The 24,615-nt window shown below is 44.0% G+C and overlaps 1 protein-coding gene across 1 annotated transcript in view; it reads left to right on the top strand.

Moving 5' to 3' along the window:
• LOC120839803 (cholesterol 7-desaturase nvd-like) overlaps positions 1-18,811 on the top strand; it is a 48,196-nt gene extending 29,385 nt beyond the window's left edge. The window contains exons 2-5 of the mRNA XM_040210163.1: positions 9,054-9,242; positions 14,652-14,812; positions 15,017-15,247; positions 18,647-18,811. Coding sequence (XP_040066097.1) covers positions 9,054-9,242; positions 14,652-14,812; positions 15,017-15,247; positions 18,647-18,811 — 746 coding nt within the window. The remainder of the gene's footprint in view (positions 1-9,053; positions 9,243-14,651; positions 14,813-15,016; positions 15,248-18,646) is intronic.
• Positions 18,812-24,615: the final 5,804 nt, after the last annotated feature.

Consider the following 24,615-nt stretch of genomic DNA (forward strand, 5'->3'; position numbering starts at 1 on the left):
GCACAATGGACGTTGATGTTTCAAAGCTGTTTGGTTGGCTTTTCGGCTCCTAGCGTTTGCCGCGCTCCGACGTTCGCTATCTTACGGAATGACTTGCAAGTTCCATGATCCGTTCTTCCCCTATTATGAAGGGGTTCCGATCTTGTAATCATCAGCACGTGATTTTCGAAAGGGGTCTATAACCAAAAGGCGTGTCCGCTCCAAGGCATCCAACCTCAGCCCTTTGCGTGGGAGCCAAGCACGATAATCATTCGGCAACGGGCGCGCTTGCTATAAGAAGCGCGTTTCAAATTAACGGTCTAACCGAGCGGTTCCACAAATCAATCGGAGATATCATTTTCATGCACGTACGTCTTCACTGACAAAACAAAAGCACCGTCCACACACTTGTAACCGAGTAGGACCGAGAGAGACAAGACCGGTTTTAATCTGCTTTCGAAAGCGTAGGACCTTTCTCACAGAAGCACATCCGGTCCTACGCCGTCGCAGGTGACTTAAACTTTAATTTTTTTTCTCCCTCGGTTCTACTCGGTTTCAAATGTGTGAACGGCTCTTAACTTAAATACTGTTGTACCCTTTGTAACGTTCACATACAAATTTTAATCTTCCTGGTGTCATCTGGGGATCCCAGCATTTAGGTTACAGGAGTCTTGGGTCGACAACAGATTCCGGTGTGCTACTTCGCTTTCTGAGCTTTAACTTCCTTTCGCAGATATGCAGTTTGAAAACCCCAGCGGGTAACGTATTAGACCTGTGTATTACCAATGACATGGACGCTGTAATTTGGTCAGCTGACGCTCCAGTGGTTCCAACGGATGTTTCGCACGAGCCGTTTGTAGCAACTGTGAGGTTGTCTTTTCAGTTTAAGCCTACGCGCAACTCTCTGTCTTTTTACTTGAGGCGGAGAAATTATCTTGGTCTTTACCATCACTTCGAAAACCTGGCCTGGTCTTCAGTTTTAACTAACCCCGACGTAAATTCAGCTTGTGACGCTTTTACCCAGCTTGTAACAGATGGTGTACAGCGTATTATTCGGCTTAAGAAAAATAAGCAGCAGAGGTATCCATGGTGGCTTTCACATGAACTGAAGCGCAAAATGAAAGAAAAACCTCCGCTTCATCGTCAATACAAACGTAGCAATGGGGACCTGTGGTATGCGAAATTTAGTCATGCGAGGGCAGAGGTAAAGTTTTTTTATCAAAGAGATAAAGAAAATTTTAGGAACAACACTCAGAATGACGTACTGAATAATCCTAACAATATGTGGAAGTATAAAAGAGATGCACTGGAAACGGGAGCGAGGAACGTTACGTTGACGAATGATAACGGTTTTCACTCAGACCCCGTTGTTGTATGTGAGTTGTTTGCGTCATACTTTTCAGGCGTCTTTATTCATGATACACAATCTGCAAACTCACGTTCACACAAAGTTATGACTGATAGCGTCTTCGGTCCTTTCAGCATTGATCATGCAGCAGTGGAAAAATGCGTTAGACGTCTGAAATCAAAACTTTCGTCCGGTTCTGATACCATATCATCATTGATTGTTAAAGGATGTTTGGATGCTTTTGTGCCTGTCTTGACTTACCTTTTTAATTGGTCACTTGAAAATTGCATTTTTCCAGGAAAATGGAAGTCAGCAGTAGTAGTGCCCATTTTCATATCAGAGAACTCGTCAGATATTGCAAACTGTAGACCGGTGTCATTACTGTCGTCAGTTTCAAAGCTTTTTGAGAGCGTAGTAGAAATGCATCTTTCTGGTCATTTTATTTTAAAGAAATTTTAAACGAATCACAACATGACTTTATTAGGTCTAGGTCTGTGGAAACCGACTTGGCCAACTATTTCAGTTGCGTTGATCCTACCGTCGCCAACCGTGGTCAGGTCGACGCCACTTGTTTTGACCTGAGCGAGGAATTCGGCCTCGTGTATCGTGAACTATTACTTTACAAACTGTCAGAATATGGAATGTCTTTGCCATTATGTCTGTGGTTAAAAACACACTTGTCTGGGGGCATTAACAGAGTTGAGTTCGTGTTAGCGGTGAATTATCCAGATCATATACATGTCCTTCTGGTGTACCCCAGTGTTCAACTCTGGTACCTGTACGATTTATTATGTTTTTTAATGACCTTTATCATTGTCTAAAACATTCCAAATTGCTTCAGTTCGCCGATGACATTAAGATCTACAGACATATCAAATCGGATGCTGATTGCGAACTTTTGCAAAAAGACATACCTGGAATCTCGTTAAGGTGTGAGATGCAAAAACTTGCGTTTAAATAGGAAAACAACTCTTGTCACTTCTTTATCACGCAAAAAATATGTTCTCAATTTTTTGTGTGAGCTAAATAATGAAACATTACGTCGAGTGGATTGTGTGCTTGATTCGGGCGTCTATGTCAATTCCACCTTCAGTTTTGATGCACATTTGTCAAATTTGGTGAGTTCATGCTTCCGACTTTTAGGTCTGTTTTAGAGAATAACCCGCGAATCCAAGGAGCTCTCGTGTCTTGTCGGGCTTTACACCTCTATTGTGCGTTCAAAACTTGAGTTCAGTTCCGTAGTCTGGAACTGTTTGAGTGTGGCAGGCTCTGAGAGGTTAGATGTTCAGAGGAAGCTGGCACGCATTGTATACGACAGTTATTACGGTCACCTGATTTTTTTTAGTCACGAGTCAATGTTACACACGATGAATTTGCAGACATTAATAGCTTGGCGGAATTTTCGAGATTATGCATTTTTGTACAAAGCAGTGTATGGAACATTAAGTTGTTCTGAACTTGTGTCTCATTTCTCTTTATTCGTTCCACGCGTGAGCAGTCGCTACCTCAACACGTTCTATGTGCAAGACCTTTGTTCACTTTCCCTCATGTTGTGTATTCAAAATACCTTCGACAGTGAACGCTCGTTTAAAAATGCCCTAAGCATTCAGCTTTATTAGGATCAATGTTTTTGTTTCCTTTTTGTACAGTGTATTTGTGCGTACCAGCATTCAGGCTTTGGCTGTTCCTGGACACAAGAAAGAAAGAATAAAGATTAAAGAACAACACAGCATTGCAAAGTGCTGTCTATCCTCATTTCCACCTTGTTTAGGCTCGCGAAGTGGTGTGTACAATTGACACCATATTTCACTCGTCCTCAGAAACAGACTCTAATGACCTTCTATTAAATTTTACCTCTTGTGCTAAATAAAAAGGCCCGCCGCCGCCAGCTCGCCCATCTTCGCACGGCTATGGTGCCTGGAGCGCGTCTTCGACTGGTGTGTTTACCGTCCTATGGCGTCCATACATCAAAAGTGGTTCTCAAGGGGCAACAAATGACGTCACAGAAGCCGGAGTGTCATGCTGTTGCATGTCGCGATCCTGGTGGCTGGTCGTAGAAATGCTAACGAGAAGGTGCGAGTAGCACAAGCGAACGCGAGTGACGCTGTCGTCACGGAGTCCCAACTTCTGGCTGCCCAAGCTTCCGTGGACTGCCACACTGGAAAGCGACCTGCCGCGGAACAGGCATCTGCCACCTACACCACAGCTGTTGGGACGCCGCCAGGATTGCGACCGGCCACAGCATGACACTTATTTGACGTCATCAGCCGTAAAGAGAGGGACCACTTTTTTGGACCCGGTAAACACACCAGTCGAAGACGCGTTCAAGGCACCATAGCACGGCTAGGCAGCAACACACAGCAAAAATGAGCTACGATCTTTGTCATATAAACCGATGCTAAACTCCTGGTGATCTTGTATGGGTCTAGATCCCTGATCGACAGCATGGTAAAGATGAAAATTTTCTAAAAGAGTACATAGGACCTTACCGCATCTTTGAAAAGCCCCAAGACTGCTACTTGGCCAAGCCAATTTTTGCTTCAACCTATGGTTGCCATCGCACCACTCAGATTTTGCCTATGCACATCTTCCGAGAAACAGAAAAAGAAAAAAGAGAAGAAAAAAGAAATTTCGTGACATGTGTAAAAACGATTTGTAATGTGTGTGCAGCGTTATTTTTAATCAATTTTTGCTTTGTGTTTTTATGTCGTGCACTTAATGTAGTAGTTATCCCCCTCGTTTCATGCGCTCAAGTGCTCTTTTTAAGGTGCCTTTGAGCTAATAAAACTGGACTGAATGGAGCAGATCGTGCCCCACCCATAGCTGATAATTCTAACCATAGTAAAAAAAATGACCTGAAATAACCAAAAACAAGTATACTAATTTATAAAAACAAGATAGTTTTAGAACTTTGCTCAACATGCATATTGGTGCGTAAGGCATGCATAGCGTTTTTTTTTATACATGTATAAAATCACACACAGCTTGGCCTGTCTACGAAGAGGTATCCCCGCCAAGATCTAATTCCTGTCTTTCCCAATGGATGGATCCCCGTGTTGGAATCGTCTGAGCTCGGAAAGGAAGATGTCAAACGAATAGACCTCGGTAAGTGAGGCTCAATTTTTAGAGTTTATGACGCTAGTCAACGCCATCTAAAATAATCAAGGCCTGCCAACATCTTTCTTTTTGCACCATGGAACGTCGTCCCAGTCTGATGGCGACAACTCGGCGATTGGATCCGAGCCTAATGCCGAGTGTCCTTCGACATGTTGACTGGACACGAGGCCCAGCCGAGCGCTGACGCAGCAGCACTCGTCCCCAATCAGTGTCTTCGCTTGCTCTTCCTGTGATGACGCAGCAATTCTAATGCACAGGCACTGGTTATCCAAGGTGGTGCTGTGCTAGTTCGGGTCAAAACTGTCATTGCAACTGCACTCGTAAAACTGCCGCTGCGGGGATTAAATATAAGTATTTATGGGCCTTCTCGAGGAAGAGGCGTTTTTCAAATATTGATCTAATCATGAATGTTTTGGTGGATTAATCTACATTTTGAATTTCTTCATGAGCCTAATTAAAAAATCATCAGTACGATTGTCTTATAGTGTTCTTCGGCATCTCCGCTTACATAAAATGCCTAAACGAGGCAAGATACCAGAACATTTTTATGAAACAGCTCTGAATAAATAACTTTATGATATTGTTTTTTTTCTAAGTTACTTATTTTTATTGAGCGGAAAGAACTCACGCGATCTCTTATTTTGGAAACCTCTGGGGTATAGACGGAAACACTTTAAATACCCACATATTGCCCCATTGTGCCCATGTGTATGTTTTGATCATCAAAAGAGAATGTTTATAAATACGCGAATAGCGTAATGCAATTAAACAGTTCACACAAATAATTTTGTGTGGCACATGGCACATATCGAACTCATATTTTGTGAGAATACGTTTCCTTACGAAGAAACAACAGCATATTCCTTGGCCCACGAAAGGGCATAACATAATACAGAATAAACACTTACCTAAACAAAGGTAAGAACCGCACAGATAGAAGACGGAACCGCCTGCTCTGTACCAATGGTTGTGAATAGGGCCCGAGTAACTGAGTAGAAGCATTTCGCAGACGGCGACAAATATTGACAAAGAATTTCATTGGGTGGCCATCCGTGACAATCAGTCAAACATTGTCGGGAAGAGCAATGGCCTGGATGTGTGTACGGATACGCAGTTCATTCATCAGAACCACGCCTCACCTTTATTCAATACCGGTCCAAGTAAGAAAATATGATGCGCACCGCGAAGGGAAAAGACTGGACCTCAATGTTTCGTCATAAAGATCTATATTCCATTGCAACACCATTCCCGGGAATAAAAGTGTCCGACAATGCCATTCCTTTCCACTCCTTGCAACAGAGCCACTGGGCCAATTTTCATTCCTGGAACAGCTGAACCCCACCATTCCATTCCTCTAACTCCTATACGTGAAAAAATGGCCGTTGACAGCCACATTTCTTACTGAAAAAAAAAAAATCATAAAGCTGCTGATTTTTTTTTAAACACGGAGCCGACCGCAAATGTTTCAAACGCTTGCTCAAAACACCCATTCTACTTAGCCGAAGGGTGATCGCACAAGGCCTTTCGTGGCATTTGGTGCGACACCTCCTAGATAACAAAGCCGTAGTGCTGAATGAGATGACGTCATTAAAGGCCAACGCTGGACTCAGATTGAAGACGAGTGCTGCCTCAGAGCTCGGTTTCAAGTCACGTTTGAGCCGAACGTTTACGCTATAGTCGTGTCCAATCTTTGCCTAGCATTGGACTTCTCTGATCACGCCATCTCATTCAGCACTACATCTTTGTTATCTAGGACGTGTTGATTGGTGGCACTGCAGACATTGATCTTGCGATCAAGCGTAAGAGGCTTGAGAGTTGCCACAGACGCCAAAAATTAAAAGCACCCATTTTCTTCGCAAACGGTTCCTATACCCACCACAGGTTCATCAGAAGCCGTGCTGCGGAAATGAGGACAGGAAAACAAATATATCCTTAGTTTCGTCTTGTCAGTTTCCATTTTTAACGCAAACATCGTTGTATGAAAATTACGCGGTTATACAGGCGCGTAGAAACAGTACCGATGTGCAGCAGTCACATCTGAAGGCAGTCGGCCAGCACGCACAGTGACACCATGACTGTTGCACGTACCGTACTCGCAAATTTCCCCTCAAAACAAATAAGTCGTTAGCTGTTTAGACAGCAGGAGTTCAGTCTGCCTGAGTATGATAACATTGTTACCCACTCTAGATGAGTGGCCCATGCAGTAGGACTGCTAGCCTAGGATTTTTAGCGGTCATCACGCAGTATACTGATACATGACCGCAGGCTTTGCGATGCACATCCAGATCGAAACGGCAAACTACCCACACCTCACGCCCGAACGACTTCCTGGAACGACTGAGTTGAAAAAGAGAAAGACAAAGAAAGCCTGTCGAAAAACGATTGGAAACAAAGTACATAAACAGACCATAAGCAACTTGCTGTTTCTATAAAAACACACACACAATAAACCTTCTTGAAGCAGCGTCCAGGGCTCTAGAAGACTGGCGTTCCGGCGACCGACGCCGCACTGTCGCGCTCTTCGCGGCTTCGTCTCATTTCACCTCCAGATTTCGCCAAAGCGAAACGAACGCGCCGAAACCCGTCCCTTTTTTCTTTTTATTTTGATGTTTGTTGTCTTCCTGCTTCTTTGAGGAATATCGTTTAGCAGCAAGAAAATAAAAGACACACACCTACCCAAAGAATAGCTATTTGACCTCCCGGCATTGTAAGATATATTCCGGTTTACCTTACGATGTACCGAAATGGACGCCCTACCAGCTGCACAAGCCATTTCATAGTTCGTAGCTTGCCTTGTGACTTCGTGTTCCCCGCGTCGCTCTGCCCAACCGGAATGAAACGTGACACCTTCCGAGCTATGGATTTGCTTCGGCGGTTCGTGGCGTCTTTAGCTGTCGATCGTAACGTGAAAGAAGGTATAGAAGTGTACGCCTCCACGCCGACTCGCCGACGGCAATTCGTGGTGTGCACAAACGGGAAATTTACTTATTTGTTTCCCTATTATTGAGCTGTCTCTATGTCGTCACTGCCGTTCGTTTAGTCAAAACTGAGCCGCTAAAGCTACCATCGCAAATATTTATTTAATTTCGCGCCGCCACCCACAAAAAGGTGCGGCTCATATATTATTACGTCGAACCGTCTCCATTGCACCGGTAACAGCCAGGTGAGATTATGGTTCCATTCCAATATTAAAAGTTTGACTTCGGCAGAAAAAAAAATATCCGGTTCAGTTAAATAAAAACAAATTGGAGGACGCTTAAGATTCGCTCTTGAGAATTGAAAGCGATAGAGTTATCGGGCACCGTTCGCATCGCTTTCTCATTCCCTTCTCCTGCTCTGAGTCACACAACGATATAGTTCTCATGACGCAACATTCCTTTATTTGTCCACTGTACGATTTTCTTCTCATTAGTTGTCCTGACACGTGATCCCATTCTGGAACACTACTTCACTGCTCTGTACTCACTACAAAGTTTCTTGTTCACGTGTTTTTTCGATGTTCACGCGCATTGAGAGTCTAACTCACTCACTACACTGACACACTTACACGAACCACAGTTTGTCACTCTTACTCGTCGAAGTCAAGATCTTCGCGAATTCCTTGATATCTATTGTTGCATGACATCCGTGAGGGTTTTCGGGTCCCACCGATGCCGACGCTGACCGCGACACTGACGCCGACGCCGGATTTTCTGTAGCACCAGCTCTTTGGCGCTATCGCGATAATAACGGCTTTGCTCTGGTTTTCGGTTCTAGCTCGGTTCGACACCTTGGTTGAAACCTACATGCTACTTTCGCATGATTACAACAGCCGCTTTGTCGCGTCTCGCGGGGCCAGGGATGACCTCTTGTTTGTCTAAAACTATTTAATTTGGGTTGCTTCACTGAGGGCGCACAATTTTTATCCTCAAAGGAGGATAAGCCAGTGAGACAACCGAATCGTCTGTCACCTCTAGTACAATGATGCTGTTTCAAGAGCCCCTTACTATGTCCTTGCGAACTGCGCTATCAGCCCATAGGCACTATGAAAAATTGAAGCTTACTAGAATGGAAAGTTGGGCGAGTTGGTATGAATCCATTTTGAAAAACAGCGCTGTTTTCCAAAAAAAAAGAAAAATTGACACCTCTGGCATAAGAACCGTGCCCAGTTCATAATCCCTCTATTCCGGACAAAAGGCATCTAATTCCACTCACATTCCACTCCCCCAGTGCTGCCATCATTCCATTCTCATTGAACTCTGGGGTCGCGAATTTGCAGTAAGATTCCGGAATCATTCGAACTCCGGAGTGGCAACTTCATAACACTGCTGGACCTTGCACACACACCGAAAAAAAAAAAAGAAACATAAAGTCAGCGATGATAATCGAGTCTATTTTAAGCTACGGCCTTCAAAGGGGGACGACTTCATTTGAAAAAGAAATAAGCCTCTTTGGGCACCTGGGCTCGCCTGAGCTGATAACAAAACACTTCGATGAAGTCTGCATGTTTCCTCTAGTAACACATTTCTTTGCATTACTTTAATTAATAGCCTAGTTGTTTGCTTCCTAGTGTGTTTTTTTTTTTTCTAGTTGAATTGAGGTTACGTTAAAGACTGCGCCTTGATCTCAGGCTTGGAGCTGGTGGCATTCCGGACCAGAGACGGCGTTGCCTGCGTAGCCGACGCTTACTGCCCGCACCTGGGCGCCCATCTTGGCGCCGTGGGCCGCGTGGTGGGAGACTGCATCGAGTGCCCTTACCACGGCTGGAGGTTCAGCGGCACGACAGGGGCCTGCACTCATGCACCTTTCGCGCCTAAAGGTGAGTCTAGGAGTACTTGCTGTGCAAGCTGAACGGAACAAATATTAACTGCAGGGATACAGATTCGTCTGGCGTCGCACTCCGCTCGAGGAGGAGGAGGGAGAGGAGAATTGGAGAGAAGGAAAGAAGGAAGGAGAGGAGGAATAGAGAGAGAGAAGAAGGAGGGGGTGAGGAAGAAATAGGGAAAGGGCCAGGAAAAGCCCCCAAGATGTTTCTTGTGAAAAGAAAAAAAGAAGAACTTGGAGTTGGGGTCGTGGTGGTAATGGTGGTGGTCCCCGGGCGATTTTTTGCGGGTACTTTGTTGTCGGGGTAGACGATTTGGAATGCGATATCTTTTTTTCACGTGGTTAGGGCGTTCTAGCACATTTAGGAACTCTATTTCTGGATGTCTGACTAAACGCTGGTCGCCTATTGTCACAGATAATTAATTGGGATAATATTTTTAATACCCTCGGCTCAGCGTACCGTGGCGTTTTTTAAGCGGAATAGGAACAGCCCCTTTCAAATAGTTCGAGAAATATTTTAACCAAGGATTGTCCCAGTCCCCCCTCCCCCCCCCCCCCAAAAAAAAAAAAGACAAACAAAAAAACAAACAATAAAAACCTATAATTCACGTTGTGAAATACAATAACAAAACAACCCCAATTCCAAAGGCTAAGAAAGCAGTTATAAGGAATCAAAACCATTTATCTAGTACGTTCTTGAAAACCTGAGAAATAGTTCCAATGTGAAGAGCGCACGCTTATTGCTCCTGTGCTTCTGAAAGTCGTCGTCTGCTTCCCCACAACAAAACTAGCCACAAAAAAAATCGCCAATGGACCTCCCCGACCACAACTCCCCTTCTTTTTCTTTTTTTCCCAACAAATTTTCCGGGGTCCTCCCCCAGCTTCCTCCTCACCCCTTTCTCCTTTCCCCCTCTACCTCCTTCATTCCTTCTCCTCCTCGAGCGTAGTACGACGCCAGATCGCATGCAGTTTATAATTAAATGACACAAACTTGTTGTGTGCACAGTTCCAAAGGCAAAGGCGAATTTGGAAGTCTTAACCTGCCGAACAAACGAAGGGCAAGGGGTCTTCGGAACTGGGGACTTCGTGCTCGACAGTCGTCGTTCGTCGCACTGCACCGTCGCGCTGCTACTGCTATACGCAGTCGCATTCTACAGATGACAATGAAAAGTTTGACTCGTTGACGTGGAAAGATCGCCAAGCTGGCTTCGGAGTCGGGATCCACGAGAAGAAGGAACACGTGTCCCGCCAACGCACGCCCGCACACGCCCCGGGAAGCAGACGACCCGACGCGCCGACGCATCACACCCTAGCAACAAGCTTGCGGGGAGAAAACATAGTTCGCTGGTTTTGGAACGATAATTGCGAACTATGTTTCTCGCACCACAATCAGTTTACGTTTTTCTCAAACTCTAATTTACAACAAGCTTAAAAAGTGTTGCGATAATAACGTTCGCTTTCACCACGAGATGCAGCATTTCCATTGGTCAAGTTTTAGCGATGGGCAGGGAATGGGGGATTGTCTTCCAAGAGAAAATAGTCCCGATATATTTCTACTTCCATCTGCTTAATAAATGGTTTTGTAATCTAAAACTTTGTATACATATTAACTTGCACCTACTACGCAATATAACAACATAAACAGACGATCTCAGAAAGCTCCGGAGGGCCCCTTTAAGGTCGTGATAATCCAGACGGCGTACAGCATTTTTTCTTTTCTTTTTTTTTTTTTTGTATCCACTTGACATTGCAAACCTATCCTGAAAAAAGAAAATAAAGCTTGATGCTATAGAAAACTCTACTTTCTGTTACGGCATTGAGTGGCAGCGCGCCTCCTTTTTAGAGGCACCGCTGAAACAGCTGACGGCGTCGTAGAAGCGGCCGCCGTGCTGACGACTCGCTTCGCATGATGCAGTGGTTGCAGGTGTGTGTACGCGCGGCGCAGAGCCTTCGTTCCGGTCACGATTCAGACACATTCGTAGATAACGCGCTCGTTGCGGATGTCTGAACCAGCCTTAAGTTTGTCAAACTGGATTTATTTTGACGCCCAACTAAAATCTCGTTTACGCGGCACCTTCAAAACTATGCACCTCCGTCAGGTTGGGGGCAGCTCGACCGGGATTCAACCCCGCCTACTGGGGATATATAGGCAGGCCCTTTGGCTCGGAACCTCTGAGGTGTAAAATTTGAAGATTCCTCGTTCAGCGTAATGATAATCAAGTAAGAATTATTACCCCGAAGTTGAGATAATCTAAAACGATGTTAAAAAAGCTTTCGCAAATCAAAGTCGTCTCGGTCTAAAGCAGTGGTCTCACGCTGTTGCTGCATTGCACATCAGGGCTTCAGTTTTAAGATGCAGGATGTTTACCACTTATTTACTGTTTAGAGCTTATTCCTTTAATTCGTTGTTTTAAGTGTACTTTCGGGCATTACATAGTTGTGAATTCCTACAAGTGAACGGAGGACAATGAGAGGAGAAAATTTAGAAAAAAAAGGAAAAGCCGGAAAAAACTACTCGGCCGAAAGATGCTAAATGATTTAATCACTTTACATCAGCGGTGACAACACACAAAAAATTATAATGCTAACAACTAAGTTCATTCAGTACGACACACACCTGAACATTGTGCTCTCAGTTAGTGACATTTTTTCTGGTATTTTTTTGTTACTTTCTCTTTATTTAGGGGATTTCATTTAACCTTCTGATCACTTCTATCGGTGTTTCGCGCCCCTAAAGAACCCATCCGGTGACCTCATGTTGCCAAATTACACACTTTGCACTAAAGTTTTACTCTTGTTATTTTTTCGTGCAACATGATATTGATTGGGGCGAGTTTGGTAGCTGAGGAAAACCTAAACTTTCCTCCGCGCTATCCAGTCGCGAAAGAAGGCTGTCTATACTACGTTTCAACGTTCAAACTTGCGGATAACTCTCTTGCCGCTGGCCGAATTCACTGGGCGGAAAAAAGCCCCGCCGCTCACATTTGTAGCCGCCCGCCGCGTCAACGGGACTCCGGTTTCTCGCGTATACGAGAAAAGAGCAGCCCCTGGTAAGGGCTTTGTTCGAAAAACTGCTTTTGAACACTTGCGCTTGCTGTTAACACTTTACTGCTGTGCGATGTAAAATAGCTAACAGCCCACAGTGCTGAGAAAACGACCAACATTCTCTGGGCGATATGATGATGTAAAATTAAAACAACGAGCCAACAGAAACAACCTGTGTATGTACCACTCACGCCGATTTTATTCAACAGATTTTCCTTGTGGTTACCGTCTTTATTGTTTAGATGCCTCTTGTCGAAGATGGTTAAATATTTTACTAGTCTCGACGCATACTTCGGCCGACTCAACGATATTAGCGAGACGGCGCCATTTGCACAACTTGGGTGCTTTGCCGACTCCGGCGTCTACTCCGACATTTCGGGCGACTCGGCGAGGATGTGACATCCGCAAACGCCATTTTTTCCTCGCGTTTCGAATGGCTGCGGCGGCATGGCAGCTTTTTCCGCAAGGGAAAAATTGTTCACGGGCCGATTGCTCTCGCGGCCGAATATTCCTCCGACGGTGAACCGATTTTGTCGTCAACGAAGTGCACTTATCTTGACGCTTGGCGCCGGATGAATCCGTGTGCGGATACACCCACGAATCCTCAAGCGTAAACAAGCAGTAAGCTATACTTCGTTTTAGCTTAAGTTCAGACGCAGCAGACGCTACAAGCTAATTGACCGATCAAGCAGCCTCAAAAGTGGAAGTCACTAAGCCGTCTGTCTTTATGGCTGGTTCATCTGTGACAGAACACGTACAGGAATACGACGAACACCATGATAATGCGCATTTGACGCTGCCTGACCGGTACCATCAGCTCGTAGCGTAAACTGCGTCCGGATTTAAGGTGAATCAAAGTATAGAGCGCAGCCAAGAGCTCGAAAACATATAGACGTTTTCTCTTTCCCGTCGCTCTCGGTCACGTGGGCTCGATATCTGGTATGCTTGAGGAAAAAAAATATAAAACATTTAAACCTGGAATATGCGAGGAAATATAGGTGAGGCCAACAAGAATGTGGGGCACCAAGCATTTTTCTATTTTTTTTTTTTTTGATGAACACCTTTAGCGGCGTAAAGAGATCAAAACGATGTTTTACCGGATAGCGCAAGTGACGACATTCAAGATGGCTGCGGTCTTGTGGAAATGGGGTAAACACACCGGCACGCTTACTAAAAGTGCAAGTCATCTAGCCTTCACTAGGCTTGACTGGTTTGGTAGATGATTCAACACGTAGAGAAAGATTACTAACGCCATAACGTAGCGCTTCTAACTATGCCTGGTTATGGTGTGTTTACACTTGCAGATTCGCGGGCGGATCTGCGCACGCGGCGAGCGGAGTTTCGAGCCGCATGGCAAAATCCACTCGCCTGTGGTAGAAAATGTGGATATGGGTCCCGGACCGATCCAGGATTTCCGCGAATGACGAGCAAATTTTGCCCACCCGGCTCCAAAATCCCCTCGCCGCCGGCGCGGATCCGCCCTCAGATTCACAAGTGTAGACGCTGCATTGAGTCCTACACACTCAAAGCATCGGCTGCGCTCGTACTTTAGTTGCTCCAAAGAAATGCTAAAAGAAATGCCACTGGATTTAAAAATAAACCTTGATTTCGTGTTCGTGCTCATTGTAATTAATTCATGGGAAGCGGTGGGGGGATTGGGAAGCGGTAGTTTTTAAATACGACATATATTACGCTATCCGACACTGCGGAATGTTAAATTGGCGTCAGCGGGTAGCTGCCACGCTTGCTCCCGCTACACTAGGTGTGGTGCAGCCAAGGCACAGTCTAACATCAGGAGCTTGCGCTTGTGTCCGCAATTCTGCAGGGATTACTCAGCAAAGGCCGAACTTTCGAAAGCTTTCATAGTACAAGGTACTCGTGGCAAATATCCGGAATAGATTACGATAACCAAGTGGGATATGTGGAGATGACGGGGGCATGTTTACAATATAAGTGACCATTAGTCTTGAAAACCAAGAGAGGTAGGAAGGTGTGGATTGTACTAAAATGTTAAGGAGCACTAAGCTTTACCGTAGACAATTAAAAAAGTTCAATGTGTGCTCCATCAGTGGCATACTCCACTTTCGCCCAGGTACGGCTTGACATGTCCGCATTAACCTGTGCGATCGGAACGCGTAAGTGAGGACGAAGGTCCTGCGTAGTGGCTCACACAAAACATCGGTTCTCCTTAACATGCTAATAATATATTTCTCTCTCTCTTCATTTCCAAAGTATTAGTCATGAAGGTTGTAAACAAATGTTGGGGGGCGCCCTGTATATTACCACGATACATCTGCACGTGCTTTTGTACTTTCAAGCTCCAGTTCAGTTAATGTTCGTTGTTTATTTCGCCTTGCAGTTCCGGAGTTTGTGAAACTGAAGAAGTGGGAAGTCCACGAGGTGCTGGGATTCGTGTTTGTCTGGCATCACGCCGAAGGGGAAGAGCCGTCCTGGCGCATCGAGGACATTCCCCAGATCACCAAAGGCGACTGGAAGCTGTTCTTCAGACACGAACACAGAGTCAGCTGCCACATTCATGACCTCATTGAAAATGATTTCGACACGGCTCACGTGAAGCACTTGCACAAGCCGAACTCCCTTCTTTCTCCCAACACATTTTTTCGAAGTGGTGGAGATAGCCTTTGGGCGCGGCTTACAATGAACCATTGGACAGTCAAGAACAGGATTGAGGCGCACAGGTGTGTCAACGAATTCGATGCCCAGGTGTCGATACTCGGCAAGCGGTGGCCCGTCCTCCGTACTATTGCGGAAACACAGAACATTGGACCGGCCTTGATACTGGAGCATGCTCGGAGCAAGTTTGGTACCGCCAGGGTGGTGATCGCGATACTTCCCGAGGAGCCCCTACAAATGCGCGTCATTCAGAGGATGCACTTTGAACCAGATGCCTGGTGGTTCTTCCGGTATTTCCTCAGCAAAGCTCACATCAGTCAGGTAGGATCTAAATTTATTTTGAATAAGAACCCTGCGAGCGGTCAAATACACTCCAGATAATTGAATGTAACATGTTCGTATGAAACTCAGAAGCCCACGCCTTTTAATCGCATTACAGAAATTCGATAATTTTGTGTATTGGAGTATAATCGCTGATAAAAAAATGCAGAACAAAATTAGTCCCGCACATTTTATTTGTGCTGGCCAATTGATGAGGAAGCATCATTAGCAGATCATAGCGCAGTAGAGCAAATAACAAAACAAGAAGTGTGGGCATGATAATTAATGTTCATGAGTTTCATCAGCTGTCAGTGACTATAGTTTATGTAGAGCGCAAGTTCGTCTGCTTCCCGTATCAGTGACGTAAGAACGGCGAGCTCTGATTGGCTCGGCTGGAAGGATAGCGAGTAGACCTCAAGGCAGCTAGAATTGAGGTCTACCCACTATCCTTCTAAGCAGAGCCAATCAGAGGTCGGCGTTCGGACGTCTGTGCAACCCATATTCAGGAAGCAGACGAACTTGCGTTCCGCATTGAGAATGTGAGTTCTGACCAAATATGTACGTGACTCGTTACCAGTGACGTGTTACTTCTACCTAGTTATTGTTTTGGTAACGAGTAACGTATTTAGTTACTTTTAGAAGAAAAAAAACGAGTAACGTACTTATTTACCTTTAAGGCCCAGTAACGAGTAACTGCAGCTCGTTACTTGTGAGGAGTAATGTGTACAACAGCGTTTAAACGACCTCGTTTTATCTCTAACCTGAATATGCTCCTACTGCGACAAAGGCAGATAGGCACCGAAAAACAACTAAACAACGTTTATCTCTGAAGCAGTCGGTCGAACTTCACCCTTCTAGAAGGTTGATCTTTGTAGAACTGTGTACAGTCCGAATTTGAACCCTGAAGGTTGCCAACATGGGAAGGCGCAAAACCCGTTGTAAACTTGGAACTAAAGAAGTCTAGAAAACAAAAGAGAGGGGAATCCTAGATTCACCAGCTCTCCCTAAAGCACAACAGTGCCCTTCCGTCGAGCGCCTCGGGAGAGCGACTCTTTAGCGTAGTCGGAGATGTATTCTCAAAGAAGCGGGGAAACACAACCGATGAATACTTGTTGCTCCTGAAGTGCAATGATTACCGAAAAAAATAGTGAAACAAAAGCTGTCGTGTATTCGGTCGTCAAAGTAACGAAAATGGTAACTTGTTACTCTGAAGGTAAAGTAACGCGTTCCTTTATCAGACTCAAGTAACGCGTTTAGTTACTTTTGAGCGAGTAACGGGCAACGGCATAAATTGTTAATATTTTTTGAGAGGGCATCGTGTATACATGTTTGGTTCTGACTCTAAATCTACTCTCACACTTCCCACACATCGTACACAAAAGACACGGAGTTCGCTGTAGATATGATGACAGAGTTAGCTGCGGACACACTCCCTGCACGTGACACGCATGTTTACTTCGTACAACTGTACGCTTCAAACATGTTTGTAGGCAGTTTTTGTATGACCAAAGTTATACAAGGAAGAAGCACGCCTGCAGACAGTGGCTAAAGACTGTCTTTTGTACGATGTATGAGCAGTGATAAGGCTGTTTATCGGTTCTATCTTTTGTAGTGTGTGTTAGGGATACTACAGGGTGTTTTAAATAGTGGCCAGGCTCTTTAAATCAACCGCCAAAATCGGTTTCTTAACCTGTGACGCTACGATTTGGGGCAGCGTTCCTACAGGTTGTGCATTTTCGCTATAAAATTTGCAAAGAAAAAACTTACATGGGAAAAGTAGTTGAAAAAAAAAGCTTAATATATATGGAAACGAGGCAAAGGCGCCGGTCGTCGTAAATATGGCACCCTATTGTTTGAAGACCATTGGCTTCGCTGGGTTTCCATAGGAGTTAAGCTATTATTTTTTCTTAGATAAATTTTCTCTTTGCAAATTTCATAACAAAAATGCACCACCTGTGGGCAGCGCTGCACAAACTCTTAACGCGATAGGTAAATAAATCAATTTTTGTGGTCGATGTAAAAGCCTGGCCGCTATTTGAGAGACCCTGTATTTTGCGGCGCCTTATTTCTTTTTTCCGTATGATGCTTCCTTAGGCTCTTTTTTATGAATCGCGGGCTTCCTATAACAGTTTTTGTTTCATCAAATAAATGCGCACTTGTATAATTGTTGTAGGTTTCAATGTCGTGCCCAATAAAATATGTAATTTCGTTACATATTTTTTATAATACTTTCAATCCCATAACATCTCCGTTAGTGTAATTAATCTAAGATTAGAATATCCACAGATTTCGTATAAACCCAAAATGTTGTCAACGCGGACTTGCAGCTGATGATATAAACGCGTGCCCGGGTTCTTCCATTGCGTTTCGAAAGAAGCCTGAATGGTTCATCAGAGGAGGGGATTAACTATAGTGCATATGAGCAGAGACCAAGAGGAATGAACGCGGAAAATATATCGATCAATCGACCTTTTTCACGAAGACACCGTCTTCTTGAATATCCTGACTTCCAGTGTGGGCGAAAACATTTTGTTGCCGTCGCCACGCCAATAGAACGCAGTTAGTATTTAAGCGTAACCGTCACCCATTAACATTTTTCTTCCCCTCTAAATTTTTTACTGTTAGCAGGTTGAAATGATTTATTGTTTTTTGTCGCCCATACCGGGTAATCCCAGCATGTGACTGGAGAAAAGAGTAAACGAAAAAGGTCTATACTTGGTGTCTGCATGTTTGTGCTATGTTTTCGAGGCTAGCATAGCTTCCGCAGTACTTGAAGGCTGTCGAAACCACGTTCGTTAATGTGTGTCTTCCACTGAGGCCTCCTCAACAATATAGCAACAGCTTGAGCGAATCTGACACGCAAGACAGAGCCATGTGCTCTCACGGGAGCTCGGGGTTGTATCACTGTGGAAGCTATGGTAACATCGACAACGCAACGGAAATACTGAGTTGCAGCGAAATAAACGTGACTCCAGATCCATCTTGAAATGGGGTGGTGTAATGGTGTAGACAAACTGTTTAATGTTCGGGTAAAAAAAAAATGTCGTCCTTGAGCTTCAGTGACGTATACCGTAGATTATGCATGTTACGAGCACATTTCACTAAAAATTTAAGGAAAAGTTGCAGCACTAAACTCCGTTTCACCTTAAGTTGTACCGCAACGAAGGCTACAAGCGCGAGCTCATAGCGTTGGCAGCTGACCTCATTGCATAAGAGCTTGTGCCGCCGAGATGTGCATTAGAGCAAGGAGCTCGCGTTTGAAGGCTTTCCTTCGGTACATCATAAGGTGAAGTAGAGCATAAAATCTGATAGGCTGGCAAGAAAATGCTCGTGTTACCAAGAATTAGTTATCTACGCGAAATCGCCAACAGAAGTGTAACATTGTTTTCTGCTTTTCAGTTTCGAAGAGACATCTCGATAATGAACACAAAAACTCTCATCGAGCACCCACCGCTGCAGCCTATCGACATGAAGATACTTGAATTCCGCAAGTGGTTCTCTCAGTTTCTTAGCGAGAACAGCCCCACCTGGCAAACAGTGCGAGAACGCACGCTGCAGTGGTAACCACCAAGGCCTGATTTGCGCGCTAAACGCGGTCTCTTCCCAGTTTTGGTAGCATTTAAACCTCAATATTGACATTTTGGAGTTTATTCCAACTGTACCATGTCTGTCTTGACATGACTAGACCATAATATGGCGCCGATTCTCCAAATTCATTGTGTCCCGAAAATTGAAAATAAAAATAGGTTATTCAAAACTGTTTAGCTATAACGAAACATTGTTTTTTTTTATTATAACCTAAAAAAAACACTGTACAAAGATATCCAATGACGCATCCGACAAAATAAAAATAATTTACCAATTTATTTCCCCATAGCATGGTGTTTAGAATTGTCAACGTATTTTAGTTATTTGTTTTTGATGTAGCCACTGTATGAATATGACGTCTAGTTGTTTTTGTTTTTTTTGTTTGTTTTTTTGACTTGAGGATGAAGTGGTTTTTCACTCCTAAACCTAAGACCCGTCGAGCAGGAATCGAATGCTTCACCAATGGCCCGTGAAGAGATGGAGGTAGGATGAATAACAAGATAATCATCTAGGATGAAGCTAAAAAAAAATGTGCAAAAGGGTATGCACCATCAAGCACTCCAATAAATACGTTGAATGCCAAGAAAAGTCAATTTATTCTATTCCGCCCATCTGTGGCAACCAACACATCGGCCAGACGGGACGATGCCTGAACCTTCGCCTTAGGGAACACTTTCTCGAAGTCAACAATGCGCCATCCGGCTCTTACCATCGAATGTTTGTCCATGCCCGCACCTGCCAAGACTGCTCCCCTAGCTATAAACACACTGTCGTGCTAGGCTCACACAATGACTAGTATGGGCGAGAGATAATTGAAGCATTTAAGATCAAAACTGCCACAGAGAATGTTTCCGAGCCCTCGTTGTCGTTATCGACACCAGAGATGGAATTCATAACACCAACGTTATCATAGAAAAAGTCTCCACCAGTTTTCTTCATCTTTTTCCTTCTCGGGAAGTTAAATTCAGCTATCTTTAATTTTATCTTCTAGTATCTTCTTGTATTTTCGTCTTCACTTAATTTTCTCTTTGACCAAAGTGGTTCTTCATAGTGTGATGAGCATCATTTAAATGTAGTTGCTCGTTCAAAGAACTGTGTGTGTCTGTCCCCCGTATATTTTCAGTGTTTTTATTCCTTCCGTGTGAACTGTACTCCATTCAACGCGCTCTGCTATTTCTTAATGGATTGTAGTACACATTACCCAGGAATTCGCTGTTGAGCTATTTTTATGTACATTGCAGCCGCGAGTAAAGCATGTAATTCTGCGGTATTTGAAGAACTATGGTGCAACAACCGAAAGGGTGACCAGTGGTTGAAAAGGGGTACCACAAATGCTGATGTTGATCCTTAATGGTTGTATCTTTGCTGTAGATATGAAAGAGTCAACGTCCTTGCAACGTGTGTATTGACCGATGTTTTTTTCCATGCCTGGAATGTTGATGTGTCTGTCTAGTAATGGTAGCGTCCATGGTGGCTTACGAATGTCCTGAACCCAGTGCGTTATTTCAGGAATTAGCAGTGGCACAAAAATTGATCTTTGAAAAAATTGTATCCCCTTGCAAGAAAGATTTTCAAGAAAAAAGGGTCGTGCAGAAAGTCTAAAAATATCGCGACACACTTCCTGCATTCTTAGGATAGTTACTGGTGGTTCCTTGGCTGTAGCGAGTATTCTTGCACCGGATGTTGCTCGCGGGAGATTTAAGTATACTTCAGACTTCTTGCAAATAAGTAAGGCGAAACTGTGATCTGTTGGATAACAAAGGTATAGAAAAGGCAGTTGCTTATAGTGCAGTGTAGAATGAGAGCCTTGAATCTATTGCAGCTCCCCATTTTGCTCCCGCGATGCATCGAAAAACCTTAATTACACTACTAATTCGCCTCTCCAGCATATCTATATGTCTGGACCAAGTCAGGCATTGATCTAGTAGGACACCAAGAAACTTTTACGATTGAACTTGCTGAATTAAGTCTCCATTTACATTATGTTAAAAACCAGGAAGCTTTTTTCGGGTAAATGGCATAAACGCCAAATTTGTGGCAGACAACTCCATTCCTTGAGCTCTTAAAAAAATTGTTTTTAAGGTTGTCTGTAACTGATTCTTTCAAATGTCTGGGGACGAACCAGAGATCCAGATACAAATATCCTCAGCATATATAGGTATTCGCAAAGGTGGCTGAAGGTTCTGCAGTTATTGCGCCATTACAACATTGAAAAGAGTAAGGCTTAACACGCTACCTTGGTGTACTATATGGTACAGTTCATGATGCGTGCTGTCTCCATCATTTGTACATACTGCGATGTTCCTGCATCGAAGAAACTCTTCTATCCAGCGTAGCATGTGTTCATGTACACCAGGAAGCTCAAGTCCTTCAAGAATATCAGCGTGACTAAACGCGTATCGAATGCTCGACGAATATCTAGGAGCACTGACACTGTAATGTTTCCGGTACCTCGTTCGTACTTTGCACTGGTGGTGAGGTCTAAGATGCCATCCCTTATGCCTCTTCGTGGACGAAATCCTGTTGTTTCTTCGGGGAACGCTTTACTACTTTCCAACTACCACTGTAAGCGGTGATGCAAGATCTTCACTTCTCGAGTAGTTTTCCGACGCAACTGGTTAAACTCACAGGGTGGAAGGAATCTAGGCTTAGTGATGATTTCCCAAATTTTAAGAGTGGAACTATTTTAGCCAGCTTCAAGGATTTCAGTGACTATTTTCAAATACCTTTTAGGGTATTTCTTGCCAACCCCGGTTGGGGTGACTGGACCTCGTCAGGCAGAGTGTATCTGTCTTTTCCCCTGATCTCTAAAACCGTTGTATCCAGAAGGAAAGAAAAAAGAAAGCTATGGGTTTTGAGAAGGTGAGAACGGCGGGGAGGAGAATCAGTTGTCTCGCCCGACGCGCGAGATTCTTTCCATCGACAACGTTTCAGCGTCTCGTGCACGCCGAGTGTATTGGCCTCCTGCGTTGCCCAGGGGGTGCTGCGAAAAGGGACTTGTTAGGCCTTGTTTTGGGTAGTACAAACTTTAGCGTCTCGAACCGTCACGCATGCAGAAGCTTGCCTGCTCTGGTGCGGAGCTCGAGATCACGATGAAAATAAAAAGAAACAACAAAAATTCCAATGCCGTCAAAGCTAAGACACTAGCGAAGAGATGCCGTTTTTCGCGTTCCAAAATAGACGTGACAAAGAAAAAGAAAAATGTAAGCGTCGCGACAGAGGTGTTTTGACGTCACCACCCAGAGATAAGAGACGCGTACCCTAGAGGTGGTGTCATGAATTTGGCACTTTCGATTGTCTTGCGTCGTTGAGTCTGGCCGATTTCTGGCGTCCAAAGGTGTTTTTTCGTTCTTCAGCACTAGACAGAATTAAAAAAGCTCAACCAACGTGCCATAAGTAGTGAGGGGCTCAATCAGGTGAGCTTGTACTACCCCAAATTAGGGCGCTACACTTTGTTCAAAGCTTCAGCGCAAAAGGCCTATGGGCGAATTCCATGCACGTGGGATGGAATGGAGCGTCTCCTGGGGGACCGGTGTCCGATAGACACGCCCTGCCGTTTTAATTTTGTCAGTGGCTATAATTAGCCAACTAATCAATCAATTTCACCGGTTTTCTAGCGGCCTGCAGGGGCGCCGACCTATGCCCAGGCAAAAGGTATACTAATGCAAGTTTTCTGCTGTTTCTTTAATTGCAGTCCCATTAAAAGGTGAGGGGGGAAAACCCCTGTACAGCTGTGTTTGCCCCATGACCGATGTGAAAAAGATACATACTTGATATAAAAAATGCTTCCTTGGGAATAATGAACCCCGATGAATGGATGTCAAGTTACGAGCGTAAAGTGATCTTTTGGGCATACTACAACCCCCAATTATAAAAATATTCCATTTCAGCTAGAGAGTCGTTGTGTGCCGTCCAAATATGTCATTGTCCCGTTTATAATTACGAAAAATAAATTCTGCTGCTCCCAACTTTGTTAAATTTAAGCCTCACGAAGACAAGCCGAGGTACCGAAGCTACAAGGGGCACTTAGACATTTCGCATTGTTAGCAACGGCAACAAAAAATATTTTAAATTAGAACAGAACGAGACGACTTGTCACTTATAACCTCTTGAAAGTTCGTCCCAAGGGTGATAGTGCGGTGAATGTTATGTGTGGTGCCCTTGGCTTGAGGCAGGTGGCGTGTTCTGCGTTATCACCAGCTTCGAGACTCTAGTCATATGACCCTAAACAGAGACACAATTGACCTAAAACATGTATAACGTCTACTCTGCTATCAGTATACCGAGTGAACAGGACAGCTTCATGAAGGCCAGCTTTTGGACATCCAAAGAAGCTGCCCAGCCCCGACGTGACCCCAAACAAGATACCATGTTTTTCGCCGTGTAACCCAAAATATAACTGAAGATAAAAAATTAACCGTGAATATTTTTGGCGCACGATGTCCACAATATATATATATATATATATATATATATATATATATATATATATATATATATATATATACATATATATATGTGTTTTTTTTTTATTCTTACAGATTTGTTTAAAAAAAGCCATGGAAGCTACACTTATGCGGTTTGTGCGAGTCAGTTATACGCCCAGAGGGACATTATGTGGGTGGCTAATCTTTGCGATAAGTCGGCTCATTAATTAAAATTTACTAACCAACTTTTTTATTAGTGAAAATAGACATATGGTTCCAATTAGGAACTTACTGAGCGTCGTTCAAAACCCCTAAATCAGTCATTTTCAGAAAGACTTTCAGCGCGTGAGAAGCGTAGTAGTGCACTAGAGTTACAACTCGCGGAGCAGGTACAAGGCTAGCGGTTTCGGTAAGACGCCCGCGCAAGTTTTCCGTCTCTTATCTAGCCCCAGTATTGTACCTGCTGCACGAGTGGTAACTTCAGCCCACGACTGCGCTTCACACGCGCTCAAATTCTTTCTTTAAATTACTGATTTAGGGGTTTTGGACGACGCTCATCAAGTTTCTAATTGGAACCATATGTATATTTCAGTAATTAAAAAGTTAATTACCAAGTTTTAATTAATTAGCCGACTTACCGCAAAGATTAGCCGCCCACATAATGTCCATGCGGGCGTATAACTCACTCGCACAAACTGCATAAGTGTAGCTTTCACGGCACTTTTTAAAAAGAAACTGTAAGAATAAAAAATGACACCCATCACACTTAACTTTTTTACACCCTTTAAGGGTGCTACAGCACCCTTTAGGGGTGCTGCAGGGGGTTTGCACCCTTCACTTAGCCGTCTAGCACCCTATTTCTGGCAGGGTTAGCACCCCTCACGACGAGCGCGAGGGTGCTTTTGCGCGAGCACCCTTCCGATTCATTGTGAGGGGTGCTGAGAGCTGGAAGGGTGTTGGAACCGTGCTCAGTTATTGGGTCAAGGGTGTTCTTTATTTTTAACAGCATAATTTAGAAAAAAAAAGGAAGCGATAGATATCTGTATGTCGTCTTCAGTTTATATAACTAGGCTCAGCGTACATTAAATGAATTGATGAACCACAGTATATTTTTTTATTCATTTTATTTTTATTTATGGCTAATCAACCAAAATCTGTATACTCCGAAAATCCGATCGGCATCTATTTCAAATTACGACCAGCAAAATAAAGCTCAATCAATCAACCAATCAACTAGTATTTACTGCAGAGTTAAGGAAGAATCACTGGATTTCACGCTGGCATAGTTCAATAATAACAATAAAAATAAAATCATTTATTGTTTTTTGCAGTGCCCAGGGACATTCAATAGAC

The sequence above is a fragment of the Ixodes scapularis genome, unplaced genomic scaffold (genome assembly GCF_016920785.2).
Source record: "Ixodes scapularis isolate PalLabHiFi unplaced genomic scaffold, ASM1692078v2 PGA_scaffold3__209_contigs__length_174095766, whole genome shotgun sequence".
NCBI lineage: Eukaryota > Metazoa > Arthropoda > Arachnida > Ixodida > Ixodidae > Ixodes > Ixodes scapularis.